The 19903-nt window shown below is 36.2% G+C and overlaps 1 protein-coding gene across 7 annotated transcripts in view; it reads left to right on the forward strand.

The window, feature by feature from the left end:
* Positions 1–19903, forward strand: part of NBEA (neurobeachin) — a 747382-nt gene that overhangs the window by 670322 nt on the left and 57157 nt on the right. For all 7 annotated transcript variants that reach the window (XM_054528904.2, XM_054528905.2, XM_054528908.2 and 4 more), the window contains one exon: positions 11234–11386. In XM_054528904.2, the coding sequence (XP_054384879.2) occupies positions 11234–11386 (153 nt within the window). The remainder of the gene's footprint in view (positions 1–11233; positions 11387–19903) is intronic.

Here is a 19903-nt window from a genome sequence, read left to right on the forward strand (position 1 = left end):
TTTAAAGGCAGCATGCTACATATATACAATAATTTATATATGTGATCTCTGGTTGATGGAGAATCTTTCTCCCTGATTGTTACTATGAAACACAAGGCTATAGTGAACATCTTTGCACAGACATCCTTACGGACTACTTCTATATACATAAAGGCTAATTCCTATTAATGGGACTGATGGCTCAAAGACAATATACATTTTTTTATTTTTTAAGATATTGCCAAACCGTCATCCTCAAAGATGAAAATTCACTCCCTACAGCAGTGTGCAAGGGTACCTCTTTCCCCATGCCCCCTACACCCATCATCACTATTGTATTAAACAATGGAACTTCTGCTAGTCTGGCAAGTGAAAAATTAAGTTATGTTTGTTTTAGTTTGCATTTTTTTTTGAGTGAAGTTGAACATTTTTCGTGTACTTATTGACCTGTACACTGACTCCTGTCTTTTGCTCACTTTTCAGTTGGGTCACATGTCTTTTTCTTACTGATTTGAAAAAGATCTTTGAAGTTGCAGAAGGTTCCATTGCAAGTAGGGTTTCTCGGTCGTCTTAGCTTTGTTGTGGTTCGTTTAATGTGTTTGTGTGTGTGTGTGCGTGTCTGTGCGTGTGTGTGTGCGTGTGTGTGTGTGTCCAGTCAAATATATTTATATTCCCCTTTATAGCATCAGAATTTGGGGTCCTCATGACCAGAGTGTTAAAGAGAAGATAAGACTTTTGGGTAATAACTAGTGCTAACTTGAGAATCTTCTGAATTCATGATTAAACCTGATTTATCAGAGAAAAATATGTTGCTACGAGTAATAATTGTTTTGCTACTTGTGTGTTAAAACCTAAAGTTTTTATTTCTTATTTCTTAGCTGTTAAAACACAGCATTTGATATATTTTTTAAGGAAGTGTGTTTCCATTTCCAGAGAAGAAAAGTATCTCTGCAATGTCTACTAACTTAGTCAGTTAATCACATAGGAGAGAACTAGGATGCAGAAGATGGTTTTATTCCGTCTGTCTCTATTAATGTCAGTCTCTTCCTGTGCTAATGAACGCAAGCTGGGAAGAAGGAGTGCTGCTGAAGTGACCTTTCAGGAGAGAGGTCTCTGGAGTTGAGTCAGACTAGTTAGTTTTTACTTTATTATTATTTTTTAAATTTCTTTCCCTCTAGCCTAGTCTTGGTAACAATGACATTCAACTTACTGAAGTTCTTACACTAATTTTCCTTAATGCCTTCAAAAGTTGTTACATTACTTTTAGAATAGCTATGTAGATGTCAGAAAAGGTAGCTGTGACAAAATGTCATTAAGGTGACATAGTGTAAATTAATACAGTTAATGGAGGTGCTCGCCACTGACTCATTGACCCATTATGAGCTCTTGTGGAATTAATGAATGCCAGGGCATCAGTCTTTTGAAAAAAAAAAAGAAAGAAAAGAGATGGCAGCTTTAAAACCTTGCAATGAATTATATTAGAAAAGTGAAAACGTCTGGATCGGATTTGATTTCACTAGGAAGCCATAAAATGGTGTGCTCTCTCAGCAAAATATATTAAACTGAAATGTCAGATTTGATGCAATAGGTATACAATTATGATAGTGTTAATAGTGGTCTTCTATCATTCTAAGACATACTTTCAGGTCCAATTTCTCAGCAGCTTGAACTTGTCATAAGCTTATAAATTAGGAATTGCATTTGAGGATATGTTCTTATTTTTTGACAGAATGTATATAATACTATTAACTATACCGTGGGGGTTTTAGTGTAGCTGCTAAAATAAACTAGAAATCACATTTATAGACACAAAATGCCTGCCGTAATGTTCATTTTGCCATTTTTTTAATAATATTTGGTGTTTTCCTGCACTGTTTTTCATTTAGGAAATTTTAAATTACTTGGACTTTTTCCTTAAAGAGAAGCTGATTAACAGAAATTTATCAATGGGAAGAGAGTCAGCAGAACAGCAGTTATCTTAAGCAGGCAATCTAGTGTCTAATGTGCCTCTGTAGGAGTACACTTACACATTATAAAAATAAACCCATCTTTTAAAATAATACTGAATAGTTTTCAAACGTGTTTTTGTTGGTTGTTTGATACAGTCCTTGAAACAATCCTATGAGGTAGTAGTCATTAACCCTATTTTGTAAAGGAGGTTCATGAATATTAAGTGACTCACCTAAGTTCACACTCAGGCAGGTAAAGAGGAAGCCAGTACTAGCACAGAGTCTGTCCAGTTATTTAAGATGCTTCATATCCAAAAGGATTTTAAGAATGGGAGCTGCAAGGCCACTTCATGCCTAGGCCCGGAAGTCGCATCATGTTACTTCCACAGCATTGTATTGCTCAAAGCAAGTCACAGGGCCCGCCCAGAATTAAGGAACAGTAGACACGGACTCTACTTCCTGATGAGATGAGTTGCAAAGTCACATTTCAAGAGGTCACTGAGGGTGGAGGGATTACTGTGCCCATCTTCGGATACAATCTACCACAGTCCTCCGAATCTGGTCAAAATTCACATTCCTCCTACATGTAAAATATACTCAACTTGTTCCCCACAAGTTCCATCCCAGTATTTGCATCACACTGAAAACCTGGTATCTCGATGTCTACATAAGCTCCAGATACAGATAAGGCACAGCAATTCCTAATTTGGAGACCAGGGAACCAAAAAGACAAATTATCTGTCCCGTGTACACACAACATGTGGTGGTAAGACAGAACAGTTAAACTTCAGTAGAAACTCCACTCAAAAGGGGGAGAATGTGGAAGGTACATAGCAGTCAATGTTCATAGCAGTTCTGAAACCCAGCCAGGAACAAGTTGTCAATTACCCAGACTGCAGGGACAGGGACTGTCCATGGATTAGGGCCCAGGTCTGTTATCTGGGCTTGGCTGCCTAATTCATTATTTTCCATGGCTCTTGGTTACTTCCTCTGGGACACTGGCTTTGCCCTCTGAATCATTCTTTTGTTTCCAGAAGAAATAAGCATGGTTTGCAGCTGAGTATCTTTCTCTGCATGCTTCCTGACCATAGAAAGTTAGGGCCAAAGCCTCATATTCCCAAGCTGGTACAGCAGCTTTAAAACTGTGTAGCCTTTCTGTGTATCAAATTAGAAAAAGCTAATACTCACAAATCCTTTTGGAACAGGATTCTCTCTTTCAAGCTGTGAATTAGGATACTGTTTATAATGCCCTAAGAATCCCTTTCCCTAGTGAATCACTCTGCGTAGCTGAGCAAGTCTGAAAAACACTACCTGAAATTTTAACTTTTATAAAAGGGTTTTACAGGCATTCCCTTGATTTTAGCTTTATTCTATGGCCATATTTTACTTGTAGCACCTTGGAATTGATCTTTATCCTGAACCTATGTCTTATTTTGAGAATCTTTTGCCAACTGAAGAGAGTGTTCTAGGCCCTTCTATTTCTTGAAATACTGCTTCAAAACTGAACAGTTTTCTTCCTGAGTTCATCTCTCTCTTGCATAGCTTATCTCTTTTGCATAGCTTACACCATTAGATGAAACCACTGGTCACTTTCAGCATTCTGCCTGGAAATCTTCTAAGTCAGAAGCACATGCTTATTAGGTACTTTTTCTGTCTTTGAAATTATTGCAGAAGACAATGTTAATTTTCCACCACTACTTAAGAGGGACTGCTTCCAATAACAACTTCCTTGCTGATCTTCCAGACCTCACCAGGCTCCTCACCACCCCTCCCACTTCTGCCTGCTGCCTCATCCCAAGACAGAATCATGTGTTAAATTCTTTTTATTACTTTAGCACTCCACTTTGAGGATTCAGTTTCTGTTTTGGTCATTTATGACTTTGTAACAAATGACCCCAAAACCTATAGGCTTAAAACAACTATTTATTCATCGACAATTATGCAATCAGAGTTAAGGCTCAAAAAGGACAGCTAATCTCTAAGCCACACAGTGACAGTGGGGCAGCTTGACTGGGCAGCAGAATCTACAGTGGCTTTGCTCACATGTCTTGTGCCTCATCTGAGATGGCTGGAACAGCTAGGAACTGCCTGGGCATGTCTGTCTCTATCACATGTTTCTCTAGCAAGGGAGCCACTCTTGCATGTGGTAACTGGCTTCTAAGAGGACTAAAACAAAAGCTGCCAGGCCTCTTAACTCTTAGGCTGCCCTAAGAAGCCTTGCAGTATCACCTTGTCACATTCTATGTGTTGAAACAAGCCAGGCCTTATTCAGACACAGGGGAAATAGACTCCACCTCTTTATGGGAGAAGTAAACTGGAGATGCCAAAGGGCTTGCTCGTGGGATGGGAGGACTGTTATAGCCATCTATGAGAAAACTCTCTGAGTTACCAATTTAAAAAATACTTTAAGTACTAGTTTGGTTTGTACCATTCTCTACAGTCTGAGTGTGCATTTAGACATAAACCAAAATCTCATGAGCAAGCAATTTATAAAATACATCTGATTAGTTTAGGTAATATATGTTAGTCCATATATATGTCAACTTTAGATAACCATATTTAGAAAATATGATTAAGTGTAAAGTTTGAGCTCAAAGCTTGAGAATGGTCACCCCATAACATAGGTTCGAGTAGCCCTGAATATACACTCTGATTAGCAGCAATCATCAATGGGTTTTTAAGAAAAAAAGAGGAGGCAGGTCCTAAGTTGCTTACCAAGAATTTACATTAAAATAAGATAAGCCATTGGCTATGCATTGTTCTTTGTATCACCGATTTCAGGAACATGAAGATAATGGGTAAGGCAGCTGGTCAGAAACAAAATGCCTTTTTAAACAGTTGCTCCCCAGGCTTGGGTTGAGGAGGCAGCATGAGTGACTGAAGTCCCACATGCACGTCTCTCTGGACCTGATGAATTTTTGCATGCCTCACATAACTCAGACTGCTGTGAGCTATTTTTTTCCTCTTATTTGCTAAAAATACTTGCGTCATCTGAACTGTCTACATAGCTATTCATTGAAACACAAACATCCATAGTGACAGAACTTTTTTCCTGAATTACAGGATGCACTTTGGTACTGGGTAAACTCTAGTCTCAGAAGTAATATTTTTGATCTGTGCCCCTAAAAAAAATTGAGGCCAAATAGCTTCTAGAATATATTTTATATAAAGTTATGAAATGTATTGTTTTATAAACATTATTTCATTTATCCTCACATCTACCCTAAGAGTTCATTGCTGACATCACCACCATGTTACATATCAAGAAACTTTTTGTCAAAAGGTTAAGAAACCTGCCCAAGCTAGCAAGAAGTCTGGATTTGAACTCAGACCTATTTGATTCTGATGTACATAAGGTAGCATTTCCCTGGTAGAAGAAGGGACAATCCCAGTGCTGCTACCTGCCCAGCTTCCCCCTTTATCTTCAACTCACTGGTAGCCATGAGGTTCCTCTTCTTTAAGAAACACACTTTGAGCCGGATATGGTGGTTCATGCCTATAATCGCAGCACTTGGAAAGGCAGAGGTGGGCAGATCACTTGAGATCAAGAGTTCAAGACCAGCCTGGCCAACATGGTGAAACCCCGGCTCTACTAAAAATACAAAAATTAGTCAGTCGTCATGGCACACACCTGTAATCCCAGTTACTCGGGATGCTGAGGCTCAAGAATCTCTTGAACCTGGGAGGCAGAGGTTGTAGTGAGCCGAGATCGCACCGCTGCACTCCAGCCTGGGTGACAGAGCAAAACTGCATCTCAACAAAAAAAAAAAAAAAGAAACACACTTTGAAAACCAGGCCCTGCAAAGTTTTTAATCAACATTTCAATGCCTGAAATTTAGGATATGGTAAACATAGTAATCTTGATTCATTTTTAATTTCACAAATATTTATGGATTACATATGATATGTTAGCACCATTATTAGCAAGATAGACAAGGTCTCTACCTTTTGGGATTTCTATTGTGATGGGACATGCAAGCATACAACAATAAATAGAGAAAATAATCATTGCTATGCAGAAAATTAAAACAGAGTAACGTCATATAGAATGACTAGATGGTGGCCGGATGTGGTGGCTCACACCTGTAATCCCAGCCCTTTGGGAGGCTGAGGCAGGCAGATCACGAGGTCAAGAGTTCAAGACCAGCCTGGCCAATATGGTGAAGCTCCATCTCTACTAAAAATACAAAAATTAGCCAGGTGTGGTGGCACACGCCTGTAGTCCCAGCTACTCGGGAGGCTGAGGCAGAAGAATCACTTGAACCTGGGAGGCGGAGGTTGCAATGAGCTGAGATCATGCCATTGCACTCCAGCCTGGACTCCAGCCTGGAACAAGACTCCATCGCAAAAAAAAAAAGAAAAAAGAATGACTGGATTGTTACTTTAAAAGGCAGAATACAGAATATAGGAGCAGGAAACCTGGATTTAAAGTATCTAGGTTTGATTTTTGGCCTTACTACCAATTTGCAGTGCACCCATTAGCAAATTACCCACCCAATCTTTACCTCAGTGTTCATGTCTATAAAGTGGGAATAATGAGAACATCTACTTCACAAACTTTTTGTGAAGATTAAGAAAATATATCTAAAGCACTTAGAACAGTGCCAAGACATAGAGAGGTACCAAAATAAATGTTACCCGCTGGTTTAAAACAGAATGACCACAGTTAACATTTAAGTTGATTCCTGGCCTCGGAGCACAAATGTAGTAATTGTCATCTTCTTGCACATAACTAGTTGAATCTCAGAGATGAAATGCTCATATTCTTTGGTTTATATTTTTAAAATAACAAATCTATTCAATAATGGAATTGTGAATATAAATTATACTAATGTCTTGTTTTTAACATACTAACTTTAAATAAAAATTGCTATTTGAAACAAGATTGTAAAACAATAAAACTGAGACCAAAAAAAAATCTCCCCTCTGCTGCTTCAGCTACTTCTCCCTAGACTTCTTGTGATTTCACTTCCTCTACTATCCCCTTCACAAAACTCCAAACTATCCCCAACTCTGGACTTCAGGTTCGGAGAGCTTTAGTCACTGATAGCTCTGGTGTTTGAAACCTCTAGGGGGCTGCAAATAAGCTGTGCTTCAGAAGTTTCTTTCTATCTGTGTTTATTTATTTTTTTTTTTTTTTTTTTTTTTTTTTTTTTTTTATACACAGCATTTTTATTAAATATACTCTGTGAGAAAAAGAACACCCTAAAGTGCCAGATTTCATGTAAATCCAATAACTTAGTAAATACAATGGTGGAAAAAAATCAGAGGGAAACATAATTTAAATAATCTTATAAAAGAACAAGAACATATCTTAATCTTCATATAAGAAAACAATCATCAAAATATAAAAGGGAAAGAAATCTCTTTCGTAGAAGAATATATTTCAAAATTCCACCTGTTGATCATTTCATTTAAAAAATTCTATTTTTAAAACATGTCTGTTTAGTGATTGTTTCCATTATGAGATATCTGGGAGAGTTTCTTTGTCCCTTCAGACATCAAGCCTGTAACAGCTTACATCTACTTCTTAGTTAATGCCCTAATTTATGACCACATTTTGGGTGGCCTGATAAGAATGGAGCCAAAAAAACCATCCTTACTTAGAAGGGTATCCTGAAGGCCCTGGTAACACTACTTCTTTCTATGACTAGCCCCAGTTAGGGCCTCCTTGAATGATCCTACTGGAGTATTCTTCCTCCTGCCCTTCTAAAGAACCATCAAGACAGATCTTTCTAGGCCTTCCTTGTTCTTTGGTGGAGGCCAGCTGTTAGTGCCCTTCTTTCTAGACTGCCTAAATGAAAATGGAATTAGTCTTCTGCCTCTTCTGCAGTTTGAGAACAATTCTGATGGCAACTTTAAAAATCAACTTTTTCTATATTTAAATTGAGCTATTTTATACTTTTGAGCCTTTTAAATGTAACTTGAATAAGCAAGATAACATTTTTTAAGCAGAAAAGTTTCCCCTTAAAAGGCAGATTTCATGTCAGCGTTTATATCCTTTTCCTTTTATTTAATAAAGTTCTTCATTCACTCTTTCCCCATCTTGAGTCATTTTTCCGACCATCTGCATATTCCCCAGAAGATTTCTAGTCTTATTAAAATAACTTCATCCAGTATCTTTAATAGTTTAATATTAAATGAGCACAGGCTGCATGCAAAGTATAGCACCGAGAGCTACGAAGGATCCAACAAAATATAAACCTCACAAAATAGGCCCAAAACTTTGCGTTTGCCCAGATTTTATTCATACTAAAATTGCATTTTCCCAAATTTTATTCACATTAATAAATATGACATCCTATGTTTCTTGCGCCTTTGTGAATCTAATTTAATGACTTTCAGTGAAATTGTATTGTAGTGGTAAGTAGGTTAATAATGACCACATATTTTATACAAGAAAGAATGGGAAATAATATATGAAAAACATTATAGAGTGCCAAGATGGTATAAGATAAATTAAGACTATTTGAGTTGTTTAAATAAAACTAAATATATTTTGCTATATACATATAGATATATATGTTCCTCTCTGCCCTCAAGGAAGCTTCTATAGCCTCGTTATAGAGATAGGACATGAGCACAAATAACTGATGAAAGGCAGTAAGGGAAACACCAGATTTATGTGAGTCTAGTACATATAAATCACACTCCCAACCAAGCAGCTGCACAAGCTTACGTTCCTTCCCACTTTGGACCCTTTAGGGTGTTATTGCTATTGTGTCACATGAAGACCAGGTCATATGCAAATAGCAATAGTCTTTGCCTTCTCTGCACCTTTTACTAATTCCTCATGTTTTCCCAAAGAGTGAGAGTAAGAGCAGAAGAAACTGTATATTTTACATTAATACATTGAAGTCATAAGATAATAATATGCATTTCTGATTGGGTGCCAATACATGAGAACAGCAGTAATTCTTTACTTCTACTCTCCTGTCAGCGATCATACCAAACTGCTCCTTCCGTGACAGATAAACACTGTCATGTTTGCCCAGCCTGGAAATCAAACTCATGATAGTCATTGCTGATAGAATAGTCACTGCTGAAGCACCCTTTAGGCTGTCTTATCCTTCAATTAAACTGTATGATTTTTGGCAAATAAACGTGTTTTCTACCGTATGGTTTTTCTTTCAGCCTCTTCTCCATTTCCCCATTCATATTGGAGTCATTGAAAAATTATATTAATTTGTATTAATTCCACTAGAATTCTCTTTTCCTTTTTCGTTGTGGCCTTGAGGTCTTGTGCATAGTTTATTGTTGATACACATTTGGCCCTTAGTGTGAGCCATCTAATTCCCTCTCTTTAGCTCTGTTGTAGATTTCCCCTCTTTGGTAAAGTTCCACAGTAGGGCCCCTTTCTCTCCACACTTAGCAGTTGCCCTTCTCTCTTTCTCCTCCCTACACATGCATATACACCACATCTCCCATTCTCCAATCTCTCCTTTACTTTGTCACCCAGTGTCTTGCTATAAAACAAATCTGTGTTAAAAACTCTTTTTTAAAATTTCTAAACCAATAAGACAAAATCCGAACAGCGTATCCTTCATAAAACTTTTCTCATCCATCTGGCCTCATATACCTCCCACCGTCTCCTCCCTCCCTTGTCTTGATCTACCCACAATATACCCTATTCTCCTCTTGTGCTCAGTTTCTCACCACTCCATATAATTCCCTGAGGGTGCCCGGCCCCCTCTTCTGGTTTTCATCTTAGCCATGCTCCCCAACTCCAATGTCCCATCTCCACTGAAGTCTCTCCTGACTTGCCCAGAATCCCCTGCTCTTTCCTCCCTGCTCCCTTCTTCCACAGCTGCTATTGTGTATTATAACCATCTGGTTCTACATCTGCCCCATAGGCCAGACTGTGAATTACTTGACAGTAAGGCCATGTCTTGTTCATTTTTTGTTTCCTGAGTACATATCACAGTTTCTGGTACTAAAAACCTTTACTATATGCAGAAGTAAATGTCAGAGAAATATGTAAAGGATTTTAGAAATATTTCTATTTAAATAGAAGAAAACTGAGATTCTTAAAAAGCAAAGCTCCATTTATCCAGAAAAATCATTTATATGGACCCGTTGATGCACCCATAACGCTGGAGAAAATGAACATTTATATTTTTCTTATGGCTCACAGTGATCATCATAAGAGTAATGGTCAGTTTCACACAGAGCATTACTAAAATGAACGCCCACTTAAAACAGATATATCAGTTTTAGTGGGAGAACTCGTGAAGAGAAAGATTTTATATATGCTTTTTCTAGAAAGTTAGGGATGCAGTTTATTTGAAGACCTCAGTATGTGGTGGTTTTAATTTTTTCTATGCATTCCTAGAAAAGACTGCAGTGAGATTTAAATTTCAGATGCTATGCCATCAATGTTGATCATATTACACAAATAAATGTGTAGCCTCACAACCCTATCTTGATATTTGAAAAAAGATGATCAGGATGGTACACATAAAAACTACAATAGTTTGTTTTAATTTTCTCCCAATTACTTTTTAAAAAACAACAAAAACTTTCAGGGTATTAAAATCAGTTCATTTCTATATCAGATTTATTCTAAAGTAACAGAAACCTCAAATTAGACACTGTACATCACACACAAGTTCTCTTTGAATCCAGTTGTTTATGCTACATTTACATACAAGTAACACAAGTTGTCTTTGCATCCAGTTTATTGAAAACCTGTCATTTCTATGGCATGCATTAAATATTTAAAACTGTTTATCATATTGGGTATCATCTCTTTTATTGTGTTCAGTGATTGATATAAAAATAATTTACTTTATCAAGTCAAAAAAACTATGAATCTCTTTATAAAAGTCACATATTGTAATTGTCAGTATAGTTAAAAAGAAGAGTAGAAAATATGTGATCTATTACAAATAGTGGCAATTAGTTTTTAATTTGGATAATTCATAAATTTTCAGATGAAGATTTTATACAACATAGACTTGTTTATATAGCTTTACATATTTGTTTTCTAATGCTATTGTGAACTGTTGTTAATTTGTATACCCATTTCTCTTCATTAATTTATGGGAGGATAAGATTGAAAATAGGTAACATTTTAAAATATCTATCATAAACATAAATTTTCAAGTGAATTTTTCACAAGAAATGCTTCATCTTCTCAGATCTTTAAATAAAATTAAATGAAGAATAGAATAGAATTAATTCATAAAATATTGGTTTTAAGAAATTATTTTATTCCATTTATAGTTAATAAGTTATAAGTTAATAGTTTTATTCAACTGATTTTTATAAAGTGGCTTAATATGCTTCATTTTTATTCCCGATAGGAACTAATTCCAGAGTTCTACTACCTACCAGAGATGTTTGTCAACAGTAATGGATATAATCTTGGAGTCAGAGAAGATGAAGTAGTGGTAAATGATGTTGATCTTCCCCCTTGGGCAAAAAAACCCGAAGACTTTGTGCGGATCAACAGGATGGTAAGAGAGATTTTGCTTTTGCTTGGGCAGTCATCAGGGAGTTAACATATTCTGTAGTTTTGTTTTGTCCTGTTCTTTACTATAATATTACCAATTGCCACTTAACATCTATAAATACAAGCTTAAAATTTTAAGTGAAAAAGAAAACATTTTACTGTTGTCTTGACAGCATTCCTTATTGTAGAGTGGATTTTCCTTTCATGAGGACTAATAAAGCAATGGTAATTCAGTTATGTTTGCTCCCTTAGGAGAAGGCAATCAGATGAGCATCTGTTGACTAATATAATGTATTCTAAAGTGCTTAAAATAAATGCCTATTTCTTAGTTTTGCCTACTGACTAAATCTGAACACTTTTTTCACTTATAAAAACAGAACAGAACAGAACAAAAAAATTTATTCTGTTTTTCAGAACAGAAAAAAATTTATTTAGAACATATTTATATGTGGGATATTTATGCTGTGAAACGTACCTTATGGTATAAACATTCTGAAATAGAAAACATCTTTTTTTGTTTTGTTTTAGAGACAATGTTTCACTCTGTTGCCCAGGCTGGAGTGAAGTGGTGCAATCATAGCTCACTGAAGCCTCAAACTCCTGGGCTCAAGCAGTCCTCCCACCTCAGCCTCTTGAGTAGCTGGGGTTATAGGCAAATGCCACCATGCCAAGTTAATTTTTAAAAAAGATTTTTTTTGGTAAGATAGGATCTCACTATGTTGCACACACTGATCTTGAACTCCGGGGATCAAGAAATCCTCCTACCTAGGCCTCCCAGAAGAAAACATCATTATTTTAAGCTATATTACAGATATCTGGGTGTTTAAATGAGAAATGTATAAATAGAATGTTCACATATGGGAATTTGATGGGTTTTAATACATTTTACACATATTTAAGGAGATTTTAATCCCAACATGGTTATAGTACATGACAATAAACCACTTTACAAAACAGCCTCTCTAGCGTGCTATTGAATTACATCAATAAAACCAATGACGCCAAATGTATTTTTAACTCTGTTTCATTCACTCCCAAGTTTTTCCAACTGTCTGATAAATATATTTTATTTTGCTTTTACAGCTTATTTATTTGAATCAGAATTCAAATAAGGTCCACACATTGTGAGGGAATTCACATATTCCTTAATCCTCTTTTTTTAAAGAGCTTAATTGAAATATAATTCATATCCTGTGCAAATTGTTCATCATTTAAAGTAAAAAAAAGTATATTAGTCCATTCACAAAGTTGTGCAACCATCACCACAATCAATTTAAGAGCATTTTTATCACCTCATAGAGAACCCCATACCTTTTAGCATCTTCCCCAATTTTTCCTGATTTCCCCATTCCCCCCAGCTAGCCCAAGGCAAACACAAATCTACTTTATATCTCCATAGATTTGACTATTCTAGACATTTCATGTAAACAGAATCATAAAATATGGGGTTCTCCTCCCCTCCTCTCGATTTTCTGTCGCTTTTCTTTTGGACTTTACTGTCAGTCACACATTTTCTTCTATTTTGGAGCTATATGTTCTGTCTCTAAGAAATATTTTACTTTTAATGTACTTTATTTTAGAAAGTTGCTGATGTAATATACCTATGCTTAAAAGCATCATCTAGATAATCTGCAATGTGTTCTCCCCCCTTTTTTTAAAGAAAATTTCATGTTTTGCATAAGTCTTATTGCCAATCTCTCTCACTTCTCAATCTGTTAAATTGGCACTTTCAGATATATGCAGTTATTTCATACTATTCCCTTGAACAATAGCTTATTTCTTCAATTTACATTTTTAATGTGAATGACTTATATTTCAGTAACATATACTTCTGAAAATTTCTGTTTCTTTTTAGAATTGGTATTTCATCACCACATTATTCTCACATACTTAAATGTTATCTATAAATATCAGTGTAAGGATACCAGCGCTACAAATGCAACCCTAAAGGCTCATTGTATATCAATATCTCTCAGTCACATCATTCCATTGTAGCTCCAGAGCTCAGAGCCCTGCTTGGCACATACTAGTTGTTCAGTAAATATTTCTGAGTGAATGAATGAATTAATGAATTATAGAGGTGTAGTAATCTCATTGCTGTTAGCATATAGTCTATTAAGTCCAAACTAGTCAAACTGAATGAATCCTTCACTCAGGCAAGCAAAGTAGCCAATAGTTGTTGGACCAATGCTTTTGTTGATCATGCTGTTGAACAGAATTCTCATATGGGTGCTGATAATAAGTGCCTCTTACCTGTCAGGCATTAAGCAAGGCACTTGATTTTTTTTAACATTTATTTTACAGATAAGAAATATGAATGCCAGACATGTTTCATAATTATCCATGGCAGAGCACAGATTCAAGTACAGGAAAGTTTTAACTCCTAAGGTATACTCTTTCCAGTATGCCAGCTACCTCTGATATTATCTCTTCTTTGTGAAATTCTTTGAGATTATTGGCTCTCTACTTTTAGGTTTATAATTGTCGATCGAGACCTTATTTATTTCCTTTAACTTCGTGGATATGGTTAATGCAGATCATTCACAGATAAAGACTGCAAGTATACTAAGCTTAAATATGCATTAAAGAAAAATAGAGTAGTTATCTTTATTATCCACTGGACATTTCTCATTTATTAATTTGCTAATGTTTACTGATAATGTACCAGGAAATGTATATGATATTTTTTAGACTTCTAAACATGCAGTAATGCAGACTGGATGAGCAGGAGGCCACTGTTGTTTCCCAGTCCCAGGACTAGGCCACATTTCCTGCTAGAAGAGTACTATTTTCAGTGGTACCCATCCCATTCAGTGTACAGATAACTTTAGGAAAGGGATTTGCCTTCTTAATAAAAGACTAAAAGTTCGAGAAGAAAGTTTTAGGATGAGCGAAGATCTACTATGATACAGGGAAAGGACGTATGTTTTTAAAAATTGGGGAAATGGGCTCTTATGTATACGATCTAAACCATCTTGTCTTAAGTTTCTAGTAGAGGCCTAAATTAACAAAATTGTGTTGTGAAAAGCATAGGGCATTTGGCGTTAGCATTTTTGGAAGCAGTTATCTAAGATCAGTTTCTCATTATAGTTATTTAAGGAGAGACTTTTCTGTATTGAAAAGAAGCCATTAGAGAGATAGTATGATGTCTCCTTTCAGTTTTTGCAACAACTCCCTTATCTTGCGTTACCAATAGCAAATTTCAGTGAGAACAGGAGTAACTAAGTATTTTAACTAGTACTCAATTATAATACACATAAATACTTCTCCAGATAGAGAAAGCCTGCGCAGAATGCTGTTTGGAAATAGGAACACAGCTAGTCAGTGGTCTTGGTGAGAAGCTGCCTGCTCTGTAAATGAGCCGAAGTCATAACAAAGATAGGTGGAAGTAAAGGTCCTCCGTGATATCTCTTCTTAGGAGTACGTCTGCACTGATGCTTCCCAATGCAGACGTAGGAAACAGTGGACTGAGTGATTGGTGAAATGCCTCCAGATTCATCTGCTGAAAAATAATTTGTTTGCTATAGAAATTGGTCCCCACAGTTTTTCCTCCTTTTTATTGTCCTCTCTGCTCATAGCTCACGCTGTCTTCTTAGCTGTTCTGCTGTGTTCATTGCTTTACCTGATTAATAGACATGGCAAAACGGGCTTTAAAGATAAATTGGTGAAACCTTGTCCCTACAAAAAATACAAAAATTAGCCAGGTGTGGTGGCACAGTGTCTGTAATTCCAGATACTCAGGAGGCTGAGGTGGGAGGATCGTCTGAGCCTAGGAGGTCGAAGCTGCAATGAGCCGAGATTGCGCCACTGCACTCCAGCCGAGATTGCACCACTGCACTCCACCAGAGCAAGACCCTCTCTCAAAAAAATAAAATAAAATAAAGATAAATTGGCATTCAACAAATGGTGCTGGAAAAATTGGTGCTAGAAGAGTTGGATATCTATATCCAAGAAAAGGAAGGGGAAGGTTTCAGTCCTTATTCACACCATATAAAAAAATTAACTCAAAATAGATCATGGACCTAAGTTTAAAACCTAAAACTATAAAACATCTAAAAGAAACATATAGGAGGAAATCTTTGTGACCTTATGTTAGCGAAGATGTTTTAGGTATGACAACAAAAGCACAACCCATAAAAGAAAACATTAATACACTGGACTTTATTAAAACTTAGCTTGTTTCAACACTACTGCAAGAAAATTAAAAGACAAGCCACAGGCTGAGAAAAAATATTTCAAAACACATCTAATAAAGGACTAGGATCTAAAATATATAAAGAGCACTCAAAAATCAGTAAAAATAAAACAATATTTAGATAATTAATTTTTTTAAAGGAGGGGCAAAAGAATTCTTCAGCAAAGAAAATATATAGATGGCAAATAAACACATGAAAAGATGCCTCATATCAAAAATTAGTCCACAAATTAAAATTAATCAAATTGAAACCACAGTAAGCTACCATTACACATTAGAATGACTTTAAAAATTAAAAGGGGGAAAAAAAAAACCTCTGATGTTCCAAGCCCTGGTAGAGATGCACAATAGCTGAAATTCACATATCCTGCTGGTACAAAACAGTTTGGTAGTTTCTTATAAACACACACCAACCATATAACCCAGCAACCCTGCTCCTTGGTTTTAGCCCCCCAAAAATGAAAACTTATATTCATACAAGTACATCAGTGTTTATAATGGCTTTATTTGCTTTCATCAAAAGCTGGAAACTACCCAAATATTTCTCACCTGGTAAATGGATAAACAAACTAAAATAAACTATAGTAACTCCATATTACGAAGTACTAGTTAGCCGTAAAAAAGAACCAAGCACTGATACATGTCACAAAATCACTTTCTTGCTGTCGCTTAGATGATGCTAAACATTTTTAACGGCTTTATTAAAATATAAGTTATATATCATAAAATTCACTTGTTTTCAGTGTACAATTTAATGATGTTTAGTAAATTTTAACAGTTATATGACCATCACCACAGTCTAATCTTAGAATATTTTCACCACCCCAGAAAGATCCCCTGCCCACCTCCAGCCCAAGGCAACTGCTAATCAACTTTTTATCTCCAAAGGTTTGCCTTTTCTGTGTTATTTCTTATAAAAGGAATTATACAATATGTGGTCTTTGAGTTTTACTTCTTTGAGTAGTTTTTGAGATTCACCCATGTTGTAGCATGTATTGGTATTTTGCCCAACTTTTTACATAATAGTACCACATTGTGTGGAATATCGCATTTTGTTCGCCCATTCATCAGCTGATGAACATTTGATTTGTTTCTACTTTTTGGCAATTTTGAGTAATGCTGCTATGAACAGTCATATACAAGTTTCTATGTGAACATACATTTTTTTTTATTTGGGGTGTAGACCTAGGAGTAGAATTGCTGGGTCATGTGGTAAATTTATGTTTAACTTTTTAAGAAACTGCCCAGCTGTTTCTCAAAATGACTTTGCATTCCCCAGGAATGTATGACAGTTCCAGTTCCTCCATATCCTCACTCCCACTTGTTATTACATGTTTTTTTTTAATTACAGCCATTCTAGTGAATGTGAGGTAATATCTCATTAAATTTTTTTTTTTTTTTTTTTGAGACGGAGTCTCACTCTGTCGCACAGGCTGGAGTGCAGTGGCACTATCTCGGCTCGCTACAAGCTCCGCCTCCTGGGTTCACGCCATTCTCCTGCCACAGCCTCCTGAGTAGCTGGGACTACAGGCGCCCGCCACCACGCCCAGCTAATTTTTTGTATTTTTAGTAGAGACAGGGTTTCACCGTGTCAGCCAGAGTGGTCTCGATCTCCTGACCTCGTGATCTGCCCGCCTTGGCCTCCCAAAGTGCTGGGATTACAGACGTGAGCCACCGCGCCCGGCCTACAATTTTAATATATATTCCCTAGTGACTAATGATATTGAGTATCTCTTCATGTATTTATTGAATGCTAAAACATTTTTAGATTTATTTTAATAAAACATTTAGTGATTCATTATAGACACAGAATTTGTGTTTTTCATAGTCAAAGAGGTTTGTATGCCCCCAGAATTAATAATTTTATTACTGATGTGCCTAAATGAAATAGAAAAGTCAGTCTTGCTTTTAAAGACAAATCCCCTAGACAGTATTATACCCCAAATTTTTTGAATGTAGGAAAAGCTAATAATTATTATTGATGAGAAACCATTAAATAATTAGTGTTCGTATAAGCTAAACAAGCAAGACCTACCTATATGTGCAGAAAATGCTACATTCAACTAGTGTGTTGGGTGGTAATGCAATCCAACTAAATAAACTTTCCAGATGAATGAAGTTTCTAGATTTTCCTAAGTGAGAACTTTTTTGAAGCATTATGGTTATCTTTTAAGTTTTATTTTATTTTTAATTGACAATTAATGACTGTTTATATTTATGGGGCATACTGTGATGTTTTGATATATGTATACAAGTCAGAATAGTTAGCATATCCATCACCTCAAATATTTATCATTGCTTTGTGGTAAGAACAGTTAAAACCCTCTCTTTTATATATATATGTGTGTGTGTGTGTGTGTATATATATATATAAAATTAACTGCAGTCACTTTGCTGTGCAATAGAATACCAGAGTTTATTCCACCTAACTGTAACTGCACCCATTGACCAACATTTCCCCTTTCCTTATCGATATCTCCCATCAGCCTCTGGTAACTACCATTCTACTCTCTACTTCTATGAGTTTGACTTTTTTAGATTCCATACATAAGTGAGATCATATATTATTTGTGTCTGTGCCTGGCCTATTTTATTTAACATAATATCCTCCAGGTTCATCCATGTTGCCACAAATGACAGAATTTCCTGTTGTTTTTTAAAGCTGAATATTATTTCATTGTTTATATATACCGTATTTTTAAAATACATTCATTCGTTGGTAGACACTTAGGTTGCTTCCATATCCTGGCTATTATGAATAATGCTGCAGGGAACATGGGAATGCAAATAACCCTTTAGCATATTGATTTCAGTTCCTTTGGGTAAATACCTAGTGGGATGGCTGGATTATATGGTAATTCTATTTTTAGTTGTTTTTGTTTGTTTGTTTGTTTGTTTGTTTTGAGACAGGGTCTCACTCTTGCCCAGACTGAAGTGCAGTGGCGCAATCGGTGACCACTGCAGCCTTGAACTCCTGGGCTCAAGTGATCCTCCCACCTCAGCCTCCCAAGTAGCTGGGACCACAGGTGCATGCCACCACACCCAGCTAATTTTTAAATTTGTTATAGAGATGGAAGAGTCTTGAACTCTTGGGCTCAAGTAATCCTCCCACCTCAGCCTCCCAAAATTCTGGGATTACAGGCCTATTACAGCCACCAACCCAGGCTTATTTTTAGTTTTTTGAGGAATCTCCAAATTGTTTTCCAAAATGGCTTTACTAATTTATGCCACTACTAACAGTGTAGTTGTTCCCCTTTTCTCCACATCTTTGCCAACACTTATCTTTCATCTTTTTTATAATAGCCAATCTAACAGGTATAAGGTGATATCTCACTGTGGCTTTAACTTGCATTTTTCTGATGATTAGAGATGTTGAACATTTTCTCATATGTCCATTGGCCATTTGTATGTCTTCTTTTGAGAAATGTTTATTTAAATCCTTTGCCCATTTTTAATAGGATTATTTGTTTCCTTGTTGTTGAGTAGTTTTGGTTCCTTGCATTATGGTTATCTTTCTAAAATTTATTACTACTTTGTTCCCTGCCCTTTTATACAAAGGATGATACTTAATTTTTTACTTAAAAAAGTCGAGTTTATCATCCTGAGTACCCATTGTTATTCCATGAAGTGATATAATTCCACATCTATTATTTTCTACTTTCTTCTTCAGGTTCTCAGCTATCAGCACAATTCCCTTTAATAGCCCTCAGCCATACCGATGAAAATTGGTTGTTTACAATCTCTTCTAGACTACAAAACCAGATAATTCATTGTATCAAGCCCTTATTATAAGGCTTAAGAATCAGTCAAGTGCTCAGTGAGGCCCTAGAGGAAATGTGAATTTTGTAGCTCTGATAGGGAGTGACTTTAGCCTCTACCTCAAGTTTCACTGGCCACTGCTGATTTGGAAGTTGTGTATCAAAAGATGAAGTGACAAAATCGTCCTTAGTAAATTAATGTAACTACAGGCAGCAGCAGGTTAACACTTCTTCAAACAGCTATCTGGCTGGCCTAAGGCACTCTTCTCCCCTAGTGTAGCTGCTTGCATTTCTTTCTCCTCTTTCCTCATTCCAAGACTTAACTGCTGACAACTGCTGCAAATCAGAATGGATACCTTAATCTTAGCCACCTTACCCCATACCCTAGTGATAGTCCTGAGTCATCCTGATATGAAGCTTGACCAGGATATCATAATGGCAATGATAGTGCTTGTAGCATATGCCATTTGAGTTTGTATTCTGTGCCAGATACTGTGCTAGAACTTCAGGTGCATCATTGTTTTAATCCTTAAAAAATCACTTTCAGAGTCCAAGGCAGATCGATCGC

This window comes from Pongo abelii, chromosome 14, assembly GCF_028885655.2.
Source record: "Pongo abelii isolate AG06213 chromosome 14, NHGRI_mPonAbe1-v2.0_pri, whole genome shotgun sequence".
NCBI lineage: Eukaryota > Metazoa > Chordata > Mammalia > Primates > Hominidae > Pongo > Pongo abelii.